The sequence below is a fragment of the Falco naumanni genome, chromosome 1 (assembly GCF_017639655.2).
Source record: "Falco naumanni isolate bFalNau1 chromosome 1, bFalNau1.pat, whole genome shotgun sequence".
Taxonomy (NCBI): domain Eukaryota; kingdom Metazoa; phylum Chordata; class Aves; order Falconiformes; family Falconidae; genus Falco; species Falco naumanni.
Window position 1 is genome coordinate 69,964,759 of NC_054054.1, and position 24,196 is coordinate 69,988,954.

Sequence of the window (24,196 nt, forward strand, 5' to 3'; positions counted from 1 at the left end):
ACCTTAAAATTCTATATTGTTCATGAATACATTTGTTTTACCTGACTTGATTTTAAACTATATCTAACATTGAGTTTTATTCCTCCTCTTGCACAATCTCCTCTCTTTTTTATGAACCTTATTATTACAGTGTTACATTCCTTCTACCTGGTTTCTAGTATACCTATTACACCGATATCCTTATTCCAAACATGTTATTCTAGTTTCCCACTTTATTTCTTAATTTCTGATGTCTACAGAAACACACACAAACTGGGGTTTTCTGTTTTTCTGTTACATTGTTCAGTTACTGATGGCTGTTATAAATCCCTCTATATACTCATTAGTCTCCAGCATAAGTAATATGATCAAATTTGTAACAGGCAGTTACAAGGCATAAACACATGAATCAATTTATCAAATGAAAGCTAAATTCATCATGTCTACACACAGAGATCCTCTAAATATCACTTAGGCTCTTCATTCTCTTCAAGGGTATGCTGCAAGAGCAGTTACCATCACAAAGTAGTACCAGAAGCCCTATAAATGAAACTGTTACTGAAATTCTGAAGTGGGCAGCTGGCACATTGAAGAACATATAATCTTTCCAGTAGAATACATTTTGTTATCTGTCTCTGCATTAGTTTCTAGTCCTGGGACAAATTGCTCAAGGCCTTCATGTGCCATAAACATTTTAAACCGGAACTCCTGCCAAACCATACACAACCATCTTTGATGTAGAATAACATTATCTGTATTGGGAGTTAAATATCTGTTACCTGTGTGGTCAGAAACACTGAAGTATAGGGAAATGTGCATATGAAGAAATGACCTCAAATATGTCTAACGATAGGATGTGGAATATACAAGGCATGACCTATATTGTGGTCATATGGTAGTGGCATCAGCAAAAGATGCACACCGAGATGTACACTGGTACTTGCATTCTTGTACGTGCGCTTGGTACCAAGTGTATTGTGCTTGGCTTAACAGTGAACAGAGGAGGCTGAAGCAATGGCAGGCAGGAGACATGCATTGCACAGCCAGCTGCCATCCCCTGCACAGAGCTCAGCCCAAACACAACTACAGCCTTTGGCCCCTCTCTCACACTCCCCTCTCAAACTATTGTCTCAAAGGAAAGGTTCCCATGTAAAAGAAGAGAGAATTTGCAATGAAGACCAGGGAGAGATGAGCATGGGAACAAGAAAATTAAAAAGCTAGGTGGATTTCTTTTCAGGTTTCTCATGGTTTACATGTTCTTTTCCCCAGAGAGATCTCCCTCTCGTATCTGAGAATATTTTCATCTGAAGAAATGGATGGACTTGCTGTAAACTTAGTGTGCTGTTTTCCCCACAAGATGCCATTTTATTATTAGTTAGCTTTACTTGCCTCTGGCGTCATGTAACTACACACAATACTACCCACCCTACCCCCAAATTGAAGTTCAATACAGCTTTTTTTTCCAAACCAATGGATGACTTCACAATCATGACTTCGTGAATCAGCTTTGATCACTGCATATCATGAAGGGAAAAAAAGCAAGATATGCTTTTAAAATTATCACTATGATTACTATTATTACTTTGCCAGTCAAACTATAGAATTCAAACTAAAAATATTGTGTTTCCCAATTTGTACTTTAAGATGAAGCACATCGTATTTCTAGATTCAGCTAGCTAGGCTGCCCTCTGAAAAATACTGGTCCTCAGAACTGAAAAGAAAAAGTTGAACGGGAAAGCATTACGGGTTGAAAACTCAAAAGGTGAAACATAAAGGACTTTTTATGACTTGAGAGCCTAAAATGATTTTCTAGGTTTGACAATTCTCTTTCTGAGAAAAGAGGTGAAATAGCTTCTGCAGAACATTCTGATGCAATGGCTACAAGATTCAGACTGTCAGAGACTAAGGGAAAGTAATCCATTTCTTGCTAGGTGCAAACTCATAATGACCAGGCACAAAGCATCTCTTTGGGGTTTGATCAAAATTTGTATCAGTTATGTTATTTATAACATACTGAGACAGTTTGGGAATAAATATAGGCCTAACAGCTATTTTTTTCCTCTTTGTTTTATGCTGGTAAATATTCTACTTACCAAGCTGCTTTCAAAAGAAAAAAATGGGGTTGATACGCCAATATCTTGAGGAGTATAAGCAACATGTACAACTGTGACTAGCCTCAAGTCTTGTTCCAGGCAGAAAACAACAACTGACAAGTTCAAACCATATGTTAAAATAAGAAATTCATTTTAGACAGAATCGTAGTCTTAAACACATTTTCTTAGTGCCCTTACTTATAGCTTAATGAAAACTCTGAAAAGATCTATCTGTGGTTTACTAGGTAATGTAGCCTACAGCACTTTTCAAAGTTACCCAAGGGTTGGGGTTTTTTTGGTTTGGTTTGACTTTTTTCTTGAATATTACTGCCTATATGTATGTATTTCTGACCAATTTACCAACCAGGAGAAAAATTTGTATCATTCACATATTTATGTTTACCTAAATTATTATTTCTTTCAAAATAACTGCAGAAACAAGAAGGAAGCCATTCAGATGACAGTGTCAGAAACGTAGGTAGAGTGGGTTGTAGTCTGTGCAGATGGAGCTGTTTGCATTGATACTGGTCCTTGATAGCCCAAGTAGATTGTATTCAAATAGGAGAAAGAGAAGCCCTTCTATAAGGGGAAGGCAGTCCATCATTTTATGAGACAGACCAAAGAAAAGTGTTATCCCTTTTCTATCAATATGCATAGGTATGGAATACATTGTATAAAATCAATTACATATTTAGAAAAGTCTAGCCCATTGTCAGTTACCAAAATGTTCATCAAGTAGAAAGCATTGGACTTTTTATGAGAACTCTGCTGTAATGAAGAATTTTAATATTCCTCTTTCAAGGTTTCTTTTAAGAGGTACCCAAAAAGCAACATGTGGGACGCTCATCCTGATTTCAGAAAACCTGCAGTGTTACCCCCTGCTCAAAGCACAACAGCCATTCACCAAGAGCAGCACACGTGCCTTTGGGTAAATCAAGGCCAAGTTATCCCTCTGGGATATTGCCCACTGATCTCTAAAATGTACAATGTGTTTGTTTAGCTATCATTCTGTCCTACACTCTCTCTTTATGCTGTTACCTTTAAGGTGTTTAACTGTAGTATCATTGTTCACTGTAGATCCTTCCAGCCACAAAACCCAGTCTTATTCAACAGTCAGAGACAGACCTACAAAAATGCCCATAGCCACTCTTCCTGCAGAGAGAGTCAGTCTAAATGAATGAATACAGACCACTCCCACAAGAAAAGATGGAGCCTTGCGCTAATAGGTAGAAGATAAAAATTAAAGAATGCAAAAGTTGAAGATTGGGTTTGCATCATACAAAAAAATGCCTCCAAAATCTATCTTACAGTTCACTTCATCCACTTTAGTCTACTGTATCTACCTTACAGAGACACTCTGCAGTATTTCCCAATACAATGTTTTAAATAAAGGCAGGGAATCATAGCAATTTCCCTACCTAAGTTTCTTAATTATCAGTTGATTCCAAATACAAAGTTTTAAAACCAGCTTCTGTTTTGAAAAGGGAATAACAGTGTCTCTGCATTCACGAAGGATGTGCACTTTGCTATCTGCTGTTGACGAGGCACTTACATGCAAGCATTATGATTTTATCTCAGTCTCTTCCTTTGTCAAGCCCCAATTTCCTGTTACAATCTGTGGATGAATTGACTATTTTTTCCCTCCATATGAGTTTATAAACACACTGTAAATGGGTAAAACAAATCACTTTGGATGATTAAAGGGTTCCAACTGTGTTTCCAGATGGGCATTTGTAGGATCCAATTTTGAATCTAATTATGTTTTAAAAACATCTTACGTATTTTTGCTACAATTTTCTAAATAATGTGTTAAAGAGGGAAGATTTTCCTGCCTGTATTAGTCAGTGTATGCTGTTTTACAAAAATATAAATTAGGATTTTTTTTTTAATCTTTTCTACGGTCAGAACCATAACACGCAAACTTCAGAAGCTTTTATAGTACTTACAGCTGTTTGTCTCATGTTATTTGCAAACTGTAACAGAGCTACATGACTATGCTGTCATTACAACCACTGGCTTAAAGAATTTATCTATGTTATTCAAATGAAGACCGCGTCTATTATTGTTTCAGTGAAAACACACTTTCTTGATTTGATGATCCCAAGAAACAAGTACCAAACAGTAAGTTGTATGCTCCAGCCCATCTGAGCAGTTCTGAAGGAAACTAGATCTATTCTGACCCAGCAGATAAGAAAACAGTCTTGAAGGAAAAGAGCACTGCAGCAAGCACACCATGATGCACCAGTCACTATATCTTACATCCTGACTGATTTCTCATTAAGTTCAATGGAAAGATTCTTGCTGACCTCAGTAGTAATTTGCTAGAGACAAAGACTAAGACAAGCCAAAGCTGGAAGAAAAGCTATGACAGTGGGATATAACATGATCACAGCGAACAAAATCATGTGCTAATGATTCCAGTGATGAAACTAAAGCGCTACCTAAAAATGCTTTAAAGTAATACATAGAATATTGTGCAGATGTTGAATAATCCACATTCTTGCAACTGTTGGCTTGGGTCTCTACTTGCACATATTTACAACCCTAAATTTCTAAACGTGCATATTCCATCTAATAATCAACCTCCAAGTGTTAGTGTTTATATTGGATGGGGTGATAATGGTTTCTGCTTGTTGTGATAAAAGAGCATCATGAATTAATTCTTTTCAGTCGATATGGACTTCAGACTCAGCATCTCTGCCTTATTGTGTGGAACAAGCTATCTGTGGCATTATCAGCAGCTCCCACTGGACCAAGAAAATGTTAGAAGTCTGATCCTGAAATCAAGTGACCTCAGTGAGAGTTCAGAGCCCTTTGTTCGGCCAGGCTGGTAGCTGACTGAGCAGTACATGTCCAGGGACTGCAAAGCGCACCTGCACAGCACCACACTGGACAACGTTTGTGTAGCTACAGAACGCTTTTCAGAGGTGTAACAAGTCTTCAGTTGCTTGTAGCCATTATAAACCCTCCTTCAGCTCAAATGCCTACCATCTTTTAGTGTGCTTAGAGACAGAGGTGTGGGAGTTCAAAGGTCTGTGTATAACCTATTACAGAACATGGTGGACCTATGAGGACCTCGGCACCAGCCACTTTCACTGACTTCAAAGGACTGTATAAGTTCAGGCCACCTGAAAGAAAAGTGAAGAAGCAGAACAGTCATTACATCACATGACACTGGAGTATCAGAGAAGTCCAGCTGTTCCTCTTGTACACAGTTTATGGTTGGCTGACCACAGAGAGAACAGCTCTTTGGGAGTTCTCCCTCAAAGATTTTTTTTGCAGAGGCAAAAGTGCTTGCCACCACGGAGCCCTACTGTCAAAACTGTGCTCTTTTACAAGTTCTACTTACCTTGGAATCTCTGGTCCATTAGGGTTGATTTTTCTCATGTCTTTTGCCTTTACATTACCCCAGTTTCCGTTCTTACCCTCTCCTCCCTCAAACTGATTTCTATCTGCTGTTACTCTACAATTCTCCTTTCTTTGCTTCTCCTCCTATTAGCTTCTTACTATTCTTGTTTCACTTCTATTCCAATTTTTGCATTCAGTAAACTGTTCCCCAGCCTAAGCTCTTTTGCTTTTGCTCCAGCTCCTGTATCTCATCATTCTCCCTTTCATTCCTGGCCTACTCACACAATCCTCTCTTTTCTACATCATGTGCGGCACCATTCACTGCACAATTCAGACAGCATGTTTGCTGCTTCTCCTTGTAACTGGCACTTTACCATACAAAATACATGCAAGGATTTCAAACAGGGTAAGGAAATGAGCCCTAATGACAGAGCTACACCATGAAAGATGACACAGTTGTCAGCCATGGGTAACTGGAATATATAGGCGCAATATCCTGCATCATACATACACACTACACCACAGCCTCCTCACCTCACTGATTTTCTGAGCAACATCTAAGCATGGAACCTCTAGTCTGTGCTACCAGGAGCTTTCATTCCTGATGGGAACATGCTAGCCAAAATGAACAGAGATCAAAGGCAAGGGGCAACTGGAAGATTAGCTACTGCTCCTTCAGGCTGAGGCTAGAGAGATAGACAAACAACTCACCACCCTTAGGTACCAGTAATGTCAAGGCAACATTTTCAGCAAACAAAATTATAGGCAGGAATGGCTACACCTCCTCTGCAAATGACAGCTAACAAACAGTCCAGGAAGGACTCAATTCTTTTCTCAGCTTTTGCCTACAGAGTTTAATATCCAGAGACAGCTCGGCTACAGAGGTGGGTTTTTTAGCCTGCAACCAAGTCATTCCATGTTTTCCACTATCCTTAATTATGTTAATAATGGCTGCTGTAAGAAAACGCTACCAAAGTTCTATGACAAATTTGAATGAGTGTAACAATTGCAGCTATAAAGCAGTATCTCACTATGTTAATTAAGCAATTTTGTTTCTAAGAAAAGCCACTTAGGGAACAAGTTAGATACTTCATTGTAATTGTTAGTGTACTGGCAAATTAGAATAAATGAGATTTGTTATCAAAGGCTCAGTAGTAGAGAGCTGTCAGTACTCCCTGGTCAGCTAAGTCCTTCCTGCACAAAGGCATTATTGTGGGAATGGTAAAGGCTACTCCACCTCCTCCTCTTCTTGTTTGTTAGAATGACTGCCTGTTATGTTTTTGTTATCTATCTTGTGCAAAAGCTAGGCTGTTGGCTTATCATTCTAATTTCAACAAGAAAGACAAGTAGCCTGCTTTTTATCTGATCCTTTGTCCTTTGATTTACCTCACTCAGCCAGCCAATAGTTAAAATTTCCTTCAGTACAGCTGTATGAGTCATTTCACACAAACAATCCATATCTTTAAAGGCCAGTCACCAGACAGGGAGGTAAAGCAACAGAATTATATCTTAGCCAAAGAGAATTACTGCTTTAATCTATTGGGAATAAGAATAATATAACTGGCAATAAGAATAATGTGAATGTAATAGGAAGCTGACAAGCACATAAGATGATGTCAAAGTACAATCTGAAGAAAACTAGCAATTGAAAGGAATGATTTCAAACTATGAGATGCCTTAAGAGTCCAACAAGCATGTGAAAATGATGACTTGTTGATAGGTGATAACCTACTACAGGTGAAGATCATCAAGCATTTTGGACAGTATCTGGCAGCCCACACTCAAGTTTGCTCAATTTGAAAGACAGGACTCATGTCTACAAACTTATCTTCATTGCCAAGTTGTACTTACTCTTTGGAGAAGGGTACTAGGGGGTAGAGGGCAACAATCCAACTGATGTGTATTTTCATGGATCTGCTGCTTTCTCACGACAAGACACCCAGCACTCGAATAAAGCTATTTCATAGTTCGTATATACTACCGAAAGCACCAGTTTATCTGAAGAAAAAACCAAAAAGCAGGTAAAGAGGGGGAGAAATAATTACCCTGTGGGAAAAAATATGTAAGTGCAGTAAAAACAATGCAAAATGAATAGGCTTGAAATTCTAAATCTAGAAATTGATGCTCAGAACTGAAGTTGTTTTAGATCATTCTCTGTTTCTAACAGCATTTAGATATTTTAAGGTATTAGCACAGTTATGTCTACTAGAGGCTGAGTACCACAATGATGGCAAATGTTGGATTTATCACATATTTGATGGCTAACTATAAATGGAGTTATTTTGCTAAAACAAATATCTATGCTATAATTACTCATCTCTCAAGTAGGAAATTTCCAAAAAGCAGGAATATCTTGAATGAAATTTGTTTGCCATAGCAGGTAAATATGGATGCAGAAGATTACCTGTACAAATTCTTATCAGGGGCATTATCTTATGAATATTATTGTTACTGTCCTGTAGCTGTACCTAAAAATGTTCGGCCAAATCTGCTTAGAACATAGGTATATACTGTAACAATTAGGACATGTCACACCTTCCTTCATTTTAAATGAGTGCTACTCTTCTAATTGCAGCAGAACAGAACTTACTCATGCAAAACCCAGATTGATTCAAACCAATGGCAGATTTTCCATTGATTTCAATGGAGTTCAATTCAAATCCTGCCTAGGGTTGGAAGCACAGGTGCAGACAGTCACCTAGCAGTATAGGAAGGGTTCTCATGATCTAAAGCCAAGGCAGAAGATGAGAACACAAAAAGTAAACATCATGAATGGCTTTAAATTTTTTTATCTCTGAATGTTGGAAGGACAAACATAGACACGAAAAATAGCAATAGTCACATATTAGTGTCATTTTGGCATAAGATCTATTAATTTATGCAAGCTTTCCTACAAAATAATTCATTCTCTGTGAGCGTGAAGTAAACTGATCTTACAACTTCTAAGCCCCGCAGCAACACCTGAAGTCTCAACAACAGCACAAAACCTACAAATGCTGATAAGACAAAGTGATTTTTTTCCCACAGTCCTGCCATACAATGCCTATTACTGTCTACATAAATTTCCACGCAGAAAATAGTCTCTTAATCTATCCCAATCCATCCCTATATGAAGAAGAAATGTAGAGAAAGATTAGATGAAGAGCCGTAGTACATCTTTTACTTATTGCAGTTCCTTTAGAACTTACAAATGACACAAGGAGGGAAGCAATACCGGAAAGTTCTGAAAATATTGCCTCTACAAATGTAGGCTGGAATAGGTGTGGTATTACTTTCTGTGTTTAAAACCTGAAACAGACAGGAACAAAGACAGTTACTAAGTCTTCACTGGAGATGTACAATGGAGACAAAGAGGACCTTTGGGAAACCACTGATATACTCCAATAATCTTGTTAAAGATGATCAGATCACTGGACACGTGTACTGTGAAAGCTAGTGAAAGTATCCGGGCCAGAATTATTCTTTGGCAATTAGTTTGCTTCTTCCAGAATTAGTACTAATCCCTGTAATTGATTACAAACTGTTGAAACTGATCCAGACATTCTCCTGGAAATTTCAAAAACTCTCATTAATAAAACATTGAAGTCGGTTTTCATATTCATCCCAGTTTCCTATCTGCTTCAGCCATTTTCATATAATTTAAAAAAAAAAAAAAAACACAAGGAAACACAGAAAAAAAAATCAGTTTTGTTAGTTTCCTTTTGACTTGCTCGTGTTATTCCTGAGGAGCTTCTAAATCATTGCTATTCTAATTCTGATTTCAGAAAAGCAATGATTTGGGAAACATAGTGCAGAATGTCAGTGCTACCAATGACTGCAGAAGGGAAGATCTTCAGTTTCCTGAATAAGCACTGATACACTGAATACTCCCATGGAAATTTCTTCATTTAAATTGCTGATCTGTTAACGCCTACATTAACTCACAAACAGCATGATGTTTCAATCATTAATAAAAGGATTTTTTTAATATACTTTGGAAACCCTCTGGATCTGAGGCAAAATATTAATCTAAAAACCATTTCCTTGTGTTGTTTTGGAAAACATTAGGATGTCAGATTAAAGAACATGCAGTTAGTTATTCAGTATGCTATATTGGTAACATAATGCGGATGTATATATAGTCAGTATATCCCTGGTTTTATGGAAGCACACAGATTTCTTTAGATGTGATCCTGGCTGATGCTTATCAGCATTTCCCCTAATAATGGAAGAAATTCTGAATAGTATTCTTATTTAATTAATATTATTAATGATTTTGCAAGGCATTATTTGGTTGTTGTTAAATGAAACAAAATAGTGTGACCAGGGAAGTTGGTGGAAAATACAGTAATTCAGATTTTAGCCCAGAAATTAAAACAATAGTCACGCTAAGAAATATGTGAAAACCACATTAATTATGTGATATGGAGTATATATATAATACAAAATTTCTATTTCCTTTGTTCTTTGCACCTATAACAGACATCAAAAGACAAAACCCAAGACTTTTACTGTCTTGATGCCTTCCTGTTGCTCTTTTTTGCTAAGCTTTTAAATTGTAATTACTTTTTAATGAGTTGTTGCATATTCTTTAAAGTTATCAGCATACATGGATTTCCAAGACAATTATAGGGCAGCAAGAAAAATGCTATTCTACCTGAGAAGACAGGAACTGAGAGAGAAAATGAGATGTTTTCATGCTTTATGCATCTATTTCTCTTAGTGCTTTTATGGTTTCTACGTTGCCCAAGGAAACACTCATATGGATCCTCTCTCAATCTCTTTATGAACCAGTTGCAGTCTGGGTCTCTCTGGCAGATGATCTGAAGTCAGTCTATGTCTACTGAAATAGATGCATGCAGACTTTTCATGTTCCTCTAGCTTTTGGACAGATGACTAATAATCCTGACAGCTTGGTTGTTAATTTTTTAATTAGAGATAAATCCTGTTTTATGTAGCAGAGTAACAAAGGATCCAGCTATGTTGTTGTGCAGTAACAGGATTAACTAACTCTTTGAGAAATATTTGTTCTGCTGGTATACACGTGGTGAACTGGGTGTCCCACAGCTTCAAAATAATATTCAATGAACTTTCTTTTTCTTATAGCACTGCCTTCATGGGGGCTGAACCACCCAAAGAGCACAACGCCATCAGAACACCAGGAAGACAAATATCCCTGCTTTTATGCTACTCCCAACCTTAAGCTTTAGTTGATTTTAGATACATCCTAATTTCTGAAAGTTTCTTATGCACAGGTTTTTCTTTCTTTTACAGGTACATGGCCATTATTGACCCCTTGAAACCTAGGCTCTCTGCAACTGCTACCAAGGTGGTCATTGGGAGCATATGGATTTTGGCTTTCCTGTTAGCCCTTCCCCAGTGCCTATACTCCATAACCAAGGTGATGCCTGGGAGAACTCTTTGCTATGTAGCGTGGCCAGGTGGTCCAAAACAGCACTTTACGTAAGCTTTTGTTCTTTTAAACTTGTGCATGTTGGTGTCTACACTTGCAATAGACTTGGCAGAAGCTGCAAAGTATCATGTAGATACCCTACATGCAGAATAACTAACAGCATTGATCACCAAGAAATGTAAAGCAAGTTTTCTAAGCTGGGAAGATAGAGCATTTTAAGTGATGAGTGGAATACATTTATTCTCTTCCACTTCTATGAGTGTTCTCTATCCTGTGATGCATGTTTGCCATCATTGCTTCACTTGAGATGGCTACTTCATTACAGACAGAGATGGTCAGAAATTGGAACAAAACATGCAATTCAAATCAAGCTTCCTTTTCATCCTAATCAGGAAAACAAGTATTTCCAGCTTCTCCTTGTCCTAATGAGATTTTTTTCTCTGGATCTTTTCATGAGAAGTTTGTATTTTCCCACTTCATTCCATTATACTATCACAATTACTTATCTCAGATATCAATCTAAGTAAGAAAACTGTAAAACCTATAACTGGTTCCATTTTCTGAAAGTGTAGAATAACAGTAAATTAAATCGAATATATCCTGTTTGTCCCTCTGGCAGAATTAGGAATAAGTGGTTACTTAGCCATAGAAACATTATCTGCCCTTTCATGTCTTCATTAGCATTTAAGATGAACTGTACGTTCAAGACTGAAAGCCTGCGTAATCATCCAGAATCAAATCTGACCTTTTGTTCTCTTTCAGGCAGGTGAAAGAGGCTCTGGTCATATGTAATTTTTATCTTTTTAGGAGCCATGCACAGATACTTCTCTTTAGGGCAAAAAGGTCACTCTCAGTGACAGCTGGGGATTCTTCACTGGTCATTCACTGAGATTTTATCTGAAGATGGCATTTAACCAGGAACTAACAGGAGACAGAAGAAGTTATGGGGTTTTTTTTCCCATCATTACATCAGCAGCAATGACTAAGTTGCACATAGGCAACAGATCTGTGCTGCCTACATGCAACAGATCTGCCGTATGAAGTACGTTGGGTAACACAGGCCACTTGCCAGGGCCTTTGTGTAAACATACCATTTGAATACTTATTTTCCTCTTTCATTTATGGTCCAGAGCAGAGCACAAAATTCCTAGCTTGCCCTTAGAATACTTGGCTGTGCAATAGTTAAATCAATTCAGTTAGTTATGAACAGACATGCCTTACTCTGCAGTCACTAATTATGATTAACTATAGAGACATTCTTGATCTATGCTACTGCAAGTTCACAATCAGCACCAGAAACACCATACATTTCTTGCATTAAAATGTAAATAAATTTGCAGTGCAATTCAAGACTTTCAAAAAGACAGTGAAAACACCAAGGACTAGCCAGTCAACATAAAACATGCTTTGTGTTACAGTAGCACTCTTGACTTTTAGCAGCCCATTCCATTGTTACAGCTCCTCTGAAAGCACTTACCAAGCTTTTTCATTGCAGGTATCATGTCATTGTGATTGTGCTGGTCTACTGCTTTCCACTGCTTATCATGGGCATCACGTATTCCATAGTGGGGATTACCCTTTGGGGAGGAGAAATACCAGGAGACACATCTGACAAATACCACGAGCAGCTCAAAGCTAAAAGAAAGGTACTGTTCCATTAAATCTCACTAAGTAAATCCTGGTAACATCATCTGCAATTGTGTTGCAAAGTATCACAGTTCAGTCCTTCAGAAACACCAAATCACTTGAAATAACAGTGATGAGAGATTTACTCCAATAAAAAAATTGTTTGACAAGTTGTCTTCTATGCTCACTAGCTATTCTTTCTGTAAATTTACTGTTTGTCATTAAATGAAGGTAACATTTGGATTTTAATGTCTTACTCCACATGCAGCAGCATATACTGTGCCTGATAGGTAGAAATTAGGCCCAAATGTTTAGCCTTTACAGAGCTAAAATGCTGAGTTTTGAACAATGGGCTAGTGGACCATTAGGTCCTTTTAGGCCAGATTCTCATCCTACTGAAAGAAAAGTGAATCTTGCTGTAATTTTCAGTAGATTAAGGCCCATGCATCTTTGAGATAAGTGCTGATCAGCCTGTTCATATTGAATAATTTAGGTTTTATATCAATGAATTTGGTGAGAAATACAAACTATTTTTTCCCAGTTATTTTCTTTCAATCTTTTTCACTGTAAGTATTGCCAAATCTAACAAGGCTGTGGATTGCTTATGAAACCATTATTTGACTATTTCCAGTTCAGTTTTCATGGTGCTGCAGTGCCATGAAGGTGTCTTTCTTATAACATTCTTTTTCAGAACCTAACATTTCTTCTTTAATAAAGTAGCCCTTCTGCTATTAGTTTCTGACTTTTTTTCATACTAAAATGCATTTAACCTTTTGGATTTGAAAAAACGGTACCCAAAACATGGACTTTTTAACTCACAATAATAAGCACATTTTCAATTGCTGTTTGCTTCCTGGTACTGTGAATAGGTTTGAACAGCAGTATATGCTACCACGCTGTAGCAATAGCAGAGTACAGCGTATTGGGTCCTGAGACAACAGGAGATCTTTTGCAAATGCTGGAGAACACTAATGTTTCCATTTCTTTCAGGATGCTGCCAGGAATATCAGAATGTTTTTCCCACACACACCACACAGAGAAAGTTATTACGGCAAAGTATCTATGGAAGGAAAGATTAGGATCATTTTCTCATTCATACATTTTCAGACACAGAGACAAGTGCAAACTTTCTATGGCATGTTTCAGCTGTCAGAACTGTAGACATGGCTAAACAGCTTTACAGTATAATGTGCAATGCCTCATATGAAGTGAAAGGTGTTATTTATTTTTGCTTTTACATAGCTCTTTTTAAGTGGGCAAAATGCCAGCCTCTGTTAAGGAAGCAAAATCCAGTTTGACTGGTATTATCACTACTGTTGCCTTGTAACACTTCATAGATTATTTGGAATGTGAACGGAGAGAAAATGATGAAAAATCATCATAGCAAACTAACCAGTATGTTTTGCATATTTGCCCCAAAGTGAAATTATTGAACTGATTTCCAGAAATGCTGGAAATCTTTCAAAACACCAGCATTTAACTCTTTATCTTTATCCATAGAAGTCCAACATTACCATTACAGTCTTTGCCATGCATGTCATCACTTATCCAAAACTGTATTTTCAAAGTTACAAAATTACCTTTCCTATGGAGCATAAGTGGAAAAAGATTGCGTTAGTCAATTAGCTGTGCTATCACCAATACTGCCCTTTCAGCCAGTGAAAAAAAGGAAGCAAATACTTAGTTGAGGGTGCTCAGGGTCTGATTGTAAAGGCAAAACAAGGAATCATCTTCTGTAACATTTTGCAAAAGCAGATGTAGAAACAAAACTATTAAGAGCTAATTTGGAGAACCAGGACATCCCCGAACTTCAGCACCTGTTATTATAAGGACTAAGTAAAATAAACATCCTATGTCATAAAAACAAAAGACCTCTGAAGACAAAAGCTGGATTTTACTATATGCTATGAAGGGTCTAATTAAATCCCTCGAATACGTTAAAAAAACACCTCTTTGGAACTCTAAATATATCCAAGAGACAAGGAGTAACATCCTTAATTAAAGGTTTTTGAATGTGACAGTACTGGAATGCATGCCTTCAACACATGCAACAAGGGGGTTGAATTATGTGCAGATATATTGTACCTGCATCAGCGACTTTACTGGCAGAGCACCATGACAGCTCTTCAGTTCCACTGCTGTGCTTTCTGGCAGGATTCATGAAGTAACTGGTATTTGGAAAGATTAATCATAATTGGTCATTCATGGAGATGAAGAGAGTGGAATCAAAAAAAAGCTATCACTCAGCCTGCCTCTGATAACAGAGTTATTGCTTTTCCTTTATTCAAGCAAAGAAATCACCTGGTTTTCTTGCTATTTAGCATGCAAATATCTAGATATATGGAAAGTCTGTGCAGTATAAATGAAGGAGAAATAAAATAGCTGACTGCATGTTTCATATTATGCAATATCACAGTGCAAAGGATGTTTGATTAGGATTGTTTGAAATGGTATTTAAAGTTAAGAAGGTAGTGAACCATTAATTAAGGTAAGACCTTTAAAAGAAATGATGTTTGACAAGAAAAGATTTGTAGCTTGTGAAAGTTGTTAACAGTTTGATAGACTCATCACTTTGTATATGTGACTGTGTGATGCACCCTGAATCCTTCTGAAAGCATCAAAGAACAAAGGATTCATAGAATTTCACAGTATGTACTACAGGCTGGGCAACACAAAGTCATACTTAGCATCTTTAATGGTCAAAGACTTGACATTTTTAGAAATTCCGGATTGGTTGAGACTACTACCACTTTTGTTTGTTTTTTTGTTGGGTGGTTTTGGTTTTTTTTGACAGATCAAATGTCTCAGGGACTGACCCTTATAAATTTGCCTGACATCAGCCTTTTGAACTTCTGAACATTCACTACACGTGGGGACTTTGCAGTCATTGCCCCTTCTTCTTAAAGCTTCTGGCATGAGACTGACTGATGCTCAACTGAACATCACTTATTCTCCTGCAATTTCAATTTTCACAAGACGGAATTACAGTTTCAATACTGTCTTGCATAACTGAAGTTTATATAGGTGGCTCATAATGTTACTACCAGTTTTACTAGGCCAAAATAAATTCACCACAAATACAGACTTGCTCTCAGATGTTGTCTCCACATTATATTATTTCTATCTAACCTCTTCCAACTTCAATTAACCTGTAAGAGGGGATAATTGTGTACTGTAAATAAAATCTATCAGTTACTGTTGTCTTTGTCAAGAGACACAGTTCTGATACAACTGTCTTCTGAAAAAATAGCGTTTCTCTCAACAGAAGATGCCATTGCCTTGTCCCAATAGGAATAACAGAGAACAGAAAATACTCTCCTTAACTTTTATACCTTTTCCTTACAGTTCCACTTACCTCTAACTATTAAGTTTATGATAATGTCACTGTGCATCTTTTTCAGCAATTTTCATGATTCCTCCATACTTATGCCTCTGCCTGTATTCTTTGCTTCTCCTAGCACAGCTTGAGGTGTCACCTCAGCTTCTTACTGCAATGAAGAATGATTAAAATCCACATTTTTCTAATTTTTTTTTTTTGGTGTGTATTTGCATGTAAAAACCGGAAAAAAGCCCCATATATTTTCTAGTAGGAATTGTAGGAATCACTACAGAGATGGTCAGGTTTACCACCGTAACTACATAAGGAAATCTTTGAAGTTGTATGTGTGTTGCGGGGGTTTTTTGAGAGCAAAAATAGACATCCCACATCCATTTACAGCCAAATGCATCCATTTAATTAGTTAATAGAGTATATACAACACAGTAGGGGAGAAAATTAAAAAGTAGAAAACTTAAGAATTCCATCTGAAAAGAAAATAATATTCAAAACAATGTGGGACTGTAGGAATAATGATGTCATGAGAACCACTTTTGAATAAGAATTTGAAAAGAAGCCAAATCAAGTAAGGCAGCAGGGGACACTTCCAAGTCAGACTCAATGGTTACATGTAAACTCAAAAATCACTCAAAATTACTGTGTGAAAACCTTTTACTAGATAAACAAAAATATCCAGATGAAGTCTTAAAGGACACAAGTAAGTATTACAAAATGGCATCCCAACAATTTTAAATAATTTTCTGAAACAGTTACATGAAATATTTCCCCACTTTCATAGGCTATGGGAATAAGCAACAGGACAGGATCTGAACAAACATCTGTAGGAACACTGCATGAACACTTCACACGTAGCCACTCACACATGTACTTCTCTTTTGTTCTGTTCTCTGTTCCCCTGCCCACCCACCCACCACCCATCCTTTTTTTTTTTTTCCTTTCATGGATTTAGAGAAAGTCCAAAGGCCAACTAAAATGACCAAATATCTTATGAAGAGATTAAAATGACCTAGTGAGCAGGAGGACATGGGATGAGATGATCAAGGTTTACAGAATCATGAAGGTGGTAGATAAATTGGTTGAAGAACTGTTTGTTGGTCACCAAATTCTGAAACACAAGAACTAAGAGGAGCACTACCTTTAAAGGAGAACTACAAGAATTCCCTTTAAAGCAGGTAGAAGAGAGTGCTTTAAGTAAGAATAGTTTAAGGGTTGGTAAAGAGCTTCTGAGGCTCCTGTCAGGTGCTATGATCTCAGAAGTTTCAGAAAGAGATTAGGCAAATTAACAGGCAATAAATTCATAAATAGATACTGAAAGAATGAAGCAGGGATGCACCCCTCTCTAATACAGTTTTTGGATGCTGGGGGAGTATTAGGAAAATAGAAGATGGAAAATGGCCAGGTTCATGGGGTCTCCCTAAACAGCACCTCTTAGTGCCACTGTCAGAGACAGAATAGTAGCGTAGATGGACAAATGCCTGATCCAGGAGCAATTGTTCTATGTCTTTATGTTCCTTTTTTACACAGCAGTACAGCTCCTACCTTCTCACTGACTTTTAGTTCAACTAAAAAGGCAGATTTCCCTTTTTTTTTTTTTTTTTACCACATATGGATACATGACATGAAATCATGTTAATATACATTTTATACTACATTGCACAAAATAAGAAAAGCACTAGTTTGAAATAATAATACTTTTCCTGGCATTAAATGGTGGCTGACCAGATCAGGATGAAAGAAAGTAGCTGAATTGTTTCACTACGGAGTAGTTCATTAAGCAACACATTTTGTTAAATTAAAATAAAATAAAACAAAAAAAAAAGGCAAGCGAGTCAAAGCCCAAAATATTACAGTGTAGCACCAAAACTTTTGGAACATTGAATTAATTATGAGCACCCACAAAGGCTGACACAGATTTGGAAAAACAATACCATAGTCATCATTCAAAGCTTATTCATCAAAAGTAGGCGATGAGAATATTACACTATAAATTCACGTATCAGATGGTAAGTAATTCTGAAATCAAAGATCCTTATTGTTAACAAACAACCACTCAGTCTAGACAGACAGACTAGATACTGCCCCATTCATAAAACCTCAGGTGAAATTTTGCATCCAGTCATAAGAAACAAAATGTTTTGACACTCTGGGTCCAAGGATTTTCTTGCATGTGACTTCCTATTTCCTACTAACACCATTTTGAAACTCCACCTTTATCTTAGACATTTGTTCAGACTTCTTGGAAAATAATTGCTACCCCAGGGGACTGCATAAAGACATGGTAAGTTTAATACCTTCCCAGCTGTTTAAGCAACCCATCTTCTAGATTTTCCCAGTATGAGGACCAGCACTCCAATCTTTAATAACTTAAATATTATATTCCATTTTCAAAATGGCATAAGGGAGTCAAACAGTTTAATAGAATAGAAAGTCAATATATCCTGATAAACTCCATTAAAAGTACCAGCTGCAATGAACGACCCTAACACAGCTTTGTACTACAGACTTCACAGTTGACACCCTAGTTTATACTGAGTCATCACCTACAAATGTTTTTTAAAAGTCAGACAGTAATAACCACAGAATTTTTTGGCCTTTGTTCAGATAATGGTCTACCAAGGCTTCAATACATCTAAATATTCACTTCTCCATGTTATGTGTGCAGGGAGAACCGAATATTGGAGCGCACAGATACAGGGGGAAGGCATCTGGGTTACAGCTCATGCAAATCAGCCATGTAACAGCAGACTGCAAAAGAGACTTACTTTGCCATCGTGCCTTTCCCACTACTTATTTATTCATGGGGCATGAATGCTTCCACCTGGGAGATTCATTTGTGCTTATGCTTCATGAACAAAAATGACTGCCATGGTGATGCAAGAGCACTTTGCTTACAAGTGACAAGAAGCCCGCTCCAGAACCGTGCAAACATACACAAAGGGGCACGTGCCCTTTCCTCCTGGGAAGGCACCCCTTCCTTTTGGTTGATTCTACATTTCTGAGAGTGATAAATGAAACCACCTACCCATTCTGTCATGGGGTAACGCAATACAGAAATTCAATTTGTCATGCATAACATATACCTCCTGCCAAAAATAGGTGCCTGTGTTATTTTTCTGTACATCACTAATTCTTTTCTGTAAATGGGTATACTCTTCAATTCTGCAGAGAATGACAATGCAAATAAAATGGAGAGAAAAAGATAGGGGAACACTAGAACACAGGCAACAGAGAAGAGGAGCTGGAGAATTAAACCCTATTTTAAGAACAAATGGTCTCACTGATCTAATAGACATAGCACTATGGCTTATATTGTATGGATAGCTATATTGTTTGAGTATCTGAAATTTCATACAGCTACAGTTAAATTGTCATTTATCCTAAATGCTGATGCATTATGAGCACCTTGTGAGCCAAGGCTTTATCATGGTGGAAAATCACAGCTGTACTTCAGTGCAGCCATTCATAAATTTAGCAAGCATTGTTCAGCACATTCAGAAAGCAATAAGACTGAGTAATATCAGGTTGAAGGACAATTTACCCCAGCTACCACCAGTTCCGTAAATTCCACTGCTTTTTTGTTAGTCAACAACCAAAATAAACCAGAAATGCCTTTTAATAATTCCAGTGCTTAAGTGGAAATGTCCACTGTTTTATTTCTTAGGCAGATAAAGATGTGACAAAAATACCACTTGAAGTGGCAGCTTGTTACGCTCAGACAATGTCTTTCCTCTATGTGAAATACAAAGAATTGAACTAAAAGTTTCTGAAGTGATTAGCTCTAACTCTCCTTTTGTCCTCCCTACCATAAAAATAGTCTAACTTTACAATTTCATACTTCCACATCAGTGTCCATTGAGGTTAGCTGCACCTAGTCGTATATATTTTGTGACACTACTCTAGAAACAAAATCCATTTGAAGATTTCCGTATCAAAGAGACACAGCAGGTTTTAAACACCAGTTTTATCTGTGGCAGTGTTTGACATTGTCACATTTCTTGCTTAAAGAAAAAACAACTCAGGAAGAAGGAATTCTCAGGAGCTTTTAAGGGCTCCTCCAAAAGAAAACCTGTGCCTTGTTTTCCAGACACTGGAAGATGTTGAACTGTGTCCAGAGCTTTCTCTATTTCTTGACACTCCACTTGTCCTTGAGTGTCAGTTTGTCTCTTTCAATATTAAAATGGTAAGTAAAAACAGGACAGGAACCAGTCTCAGAACCCAAGAGTCATCACAGTCAACCCTAACTGAATTCCTCTGATATCATCTCAAATCTCCATCTTAAAACCAGTTTGCCTTCTGGATTGCTACCTGTAATGGAAAGTGTTCTAAAAATCTCACCGCTTCTAGAGTTCGGGTTCCCAGGCTAAATTTATTTATGTACAGCTCTATTTATGCCATTATTTTATGTTAGCTTAACTAATTAACCTATTAACCCTCACTAGTGCCAGCTCTACGGATGTTTTTATAGCCATATCCTACCTCAGCCTTCACTTACATTCATTACATTAATTAAACAAGTGCTTCTGGTCTTCTTTTAAGTAACAACATCTGTATGCAACAAGTGACCAAAACCAGACAAGGAACACCAGCAATGAAGTCTCACCATGGTCCTGCACAGTGGTAATAACACTTTCCTGTCTCCGCTGAAAATGCCTCATCTGGAACATCTTAATATCTCATTTATTCTTTTCATTAAACTGATGAACTGGTCATGCTATAATGAATCAGTACATCTGTACCTTCCTCACTTGTTCACAACAGTTCATTCCACAACCCACAGCAAAAAATGTTTATAGTTCTTAATTCAGCAAATCACAGAATTTTTCCAAGTATGATCTTACCTATGGAAGAACAGTGCCAAACAATCCCAAAACTAGCACAGTACCAATGCAGCAGTTTCTGTGATATCTGTCACTGTCACAACCACACTTAGAAACACAAGCACGACAGATACTGCACAAAGTATGCGATTAGCACTTCAAAGTCGCATTTCTGCTCCTGCAGTTCCCAAGTTCTTCCTCTGCTATGCCTCTGTCACAGCAAAGCTGCACAAAAGTGTGTTCTCACCAAACATATTTGGCATGCTCCTATTCTCCTCTACTAAACTCCTCAGTAAATACACTAAATGAGACTGACCTCAAGACTGACACAGAGTATCTCCTGATTTGGAGAAAGGTTAGTATTAATACTTTCTAATAAAAAATGTTTCTCTCCACTACCTTCCCAGTAAGTGTTTCCCAAACCATGCTTAGTAATGAAATGCAACAGGTAAAAGTTACTTGTACAAATAGCTAAAGACAGGTTTTCTCCGATTCTGCTTCAGGGCACCTCTTACTATGATACCATTAAGTCTGACAATTTATGGGAAGTAGGAAATATCGTTGTTAATGTGGTAAATGCAAACCAATCCTAATAAAGCTGGAGCTTGATGTCACCAACTGTTACACATGCCTAAAATTGGTGTTGTAACACTGTAGATGAAGTTAGACCAGGGGATGCAGCATGCTTCCTGTGAAGCACTGATGGCAGTTCTGTCTGTTTTTCTTCTCTGGCTCTGCACGGGTGAGTCAGTACTGGTCGTGAAGCAGATTATGGAACCAGACTGCACAGGTTAGTGTTCCGGTAATATTTTGAGCAGTTGTCCCATACCCATAAAAACAGATACCCTGCCAGACTCACCAGATTGCTATTAACACAATAGTAAAAGTCACTACTTGCAAGTAATTGCTGCTACAGTTAAAAGCTTGCAGAACAGAGGTTTTTTTAACCTTATATTCTTCTAAGCTTAACAAAAGCTTCTAAAGGGTAATAAAGGCCAGAATATCATACAAATATCTGCCTAGTGAAAACACTAGCAGAAGATATCTTTTCCTATTTTAATCAGTGATACATTCCCACAGCTATTAAAATCTCAGCAATACAAAGTAGTGACAGGAAAACTTGATTTGGACATTTTTCTTTACGATTAATTAAATTCTTAATTTCTTGCACAATCAACACATTAATGATAATGTCTGACCCCCTCCTTAAACATATACACACAGAGAGGCTTTTTTCCAGCACTACGAGGCAACATAACCAATAATCTGAGAAATCTTTTTTTTAATTTTTAAGAAGTTCTGTTAAACTCTTCCTGTTATTGAGTATACGGACTGAATACCTACTGAAAACGCAGGGAATGAGCAAAGTAATTCTTAATGTTGTGTATCATGATTTTCATTCTGTAGACTCACTCTTCACATGCTTAGCAGTTGCCCAGGGAAAGACTGGGACATGAGGTACTGTGGAATTATTTTCATTGCATGTTGAAGACAAAATATTTTTTTACAGAGCTATTTCATGGGCTTAGAACTTCAGAAAACCAAGCATCACCCTTTCTCCTTTTCTGGATTTTATTTTCTGGGAATTTGTTCTCTTTTTAATAATTTGCCCACATTTTGAACAGGTTTTCCTATTGAGGTAAGAATAAAGTCAGACCTCCTGATCATTTTGTGAACAGCATTAAAACAGTGAAATATAATGAAATCACTGAAAGCTGCTCTGCTTTGCTCTCTGTCTACCAAATAGATACAGCACACTCAGCAGCAGTACCAGCATCCATTCATTGTCTCAAGTTTCCCTAAAACTCAGCTATGAACTGTGAAAACATCACTCCACACTCAGTGTCCGTGCCTCAAGTAGCAACCACAGGGGAGTAAAAGAACAGTACAGTCTAAAAATGGCTTTATACCATGAATAAACCTTGCACATGTTAAGTATTTACTGACAGACTGATATATGGTTTATGCTTAAAACTTTCTTATAGAACGGCTGGCAACAACTCCAGGTCAGGGGCAGAGTTAACAGACTGGTTCCGTATGGTCAGTGAGTAGGCTCAGGACTGTGCACCAATAATCTCTGTGATGTTTCTCCTCTGTATTTCAGTATTTCTCATCCCTTGTGGCAGAAAATTCATGTGAAATATTAAGCCTAGTCACAGTCCTAGGGCAAAAATCTCTCTTTAGTAATGTCTCATTTTTCAGAATGGAAGTAACACTGCATCAAATGGACCAAAAATTTCAACTAACTGCTCAACCGTTACTGAACTCAGTGTGGTTTTAAATGCATTGCTGAATTGAGCTATTCACATTCCTTAATAAGAAACCCAAGATACCTACCAGAAAGAAAAATGAAAACCAAATCTGTCCTGTTTTCAGAATTTACATGTTAAGCATGGAGATTATGATCTCCATGTTTAAAACTGTGGAGTTGGCTGGGTTTTTTAAGACAGCCCTCATTTCCTCTGCATAGCTTTGCCCAAGTTCTAGACGTGACCCTCCAGACAGATAACCTTAATATCCTACATTCAAGACAGTTTGTTCTTTAAGTTCTAAGAGAATTCTTTCGCCAACACATACAAACAAATCTTGAAAACCTCAAAAGGTCTTTTGTTGTCTCTGTTTTTGTCTCATCTAATCTGCAGTCAAAGTCATCCCCTTACACATACAAAATAGGGGCCACACGCATAGCCTTCCATGTGTGTATATATACATACATACACACAGGTAAGAGAGAGCTCATAAGAAGCTACTTCCTCATCGAGTCCCTGTAGGGAAATCATGAACAGATTGATTTTAGCATGACTTTTGAGTCTGTTGAGCTTTCTGGAATGGTGCCCAACACCTGTGTGGTGAGAAGTCCAGGAAACCTGGCACAGGTCAGCTTGGAAAACTACACTGCCGAGCGCTGTATATTCAGCAGAACTGCAGTCCCAGTGTTGCACTTACACACTTTTACACTCGTTACATGTTGCTATTAATGTAAAAAGAAAACATAATTTCAGCACAACTTTTTCTGAGCTAAAGCTGAAGGCTACGTGACTATTTCCGTTCGACGTGGCATGAGAGACCTCACTAAACTCCTGCTGCAGTGTAAACTTACAAAGAGGAAACCAGATGAAACAGCCCAGAGACTTCACAAATGGTGGCAGGAGCTGAACTGCAGAGAACCTACAATATTCCAAACGTGCTTCGTAGAACCAGGTGAAAATTATCGCATACACACAGAGGGGTGTCTATGTTATGTCTACTGAGACCTTCACCTAACAAATTTAATCCTTTAACTCAAGTACTTTATGCTTCAGAAGTTTCTGTACTGCAACATTGTAAACAACCTATTCAAAGCACTATTATGTCATTACTCATTTTCTGGGGTGGATAGAAAGAGTTTCATTTATTTCTGAAGCCTTTGGAGCAGGTTTCCTAGGAAACAGTTTCAGCATGGGTCAGCTTATACCTTATTCCACGAGACTGTCAAACCAGTGCAGTAATGATCAGTGTGTTGACCATTATGGTCAAGTAGTGTGTATACTTTAATACTTGAAGCCATGCTAAAATGTTTGTACAAAAGCAGAAATAGCAGATGCTGTCAGGACAATGACACTCC

At 37.6% G+C, this 24,196-nt stretch overlaps 1 protein-coding gene across 1 annotated transcript in view; it reads left to right on the top strand.

The window, feature by feature from the left end:
* Window positions 1-24,196, top strand: part of TACR3 (tachykinin receptor 3) — a 41,047-nt gene that overhangs the window by 6,120 nt on the left and 10,731 nt on the right. Inside the window, exons 2-3 of the mRNA XM_040582392.1 lie at window positions 10,674-10,862; window positions 12,308-12,458. Coding sequence (XP_040438326.1) covers window positions 10,674-10,862; window positions 12,308-12,458 — 340 coding nt within the window. The remainder of the gene's footprint in view (window positions 1-10,673; window positions 10,863-12,307; window positions 12,459-24,196) is intronic.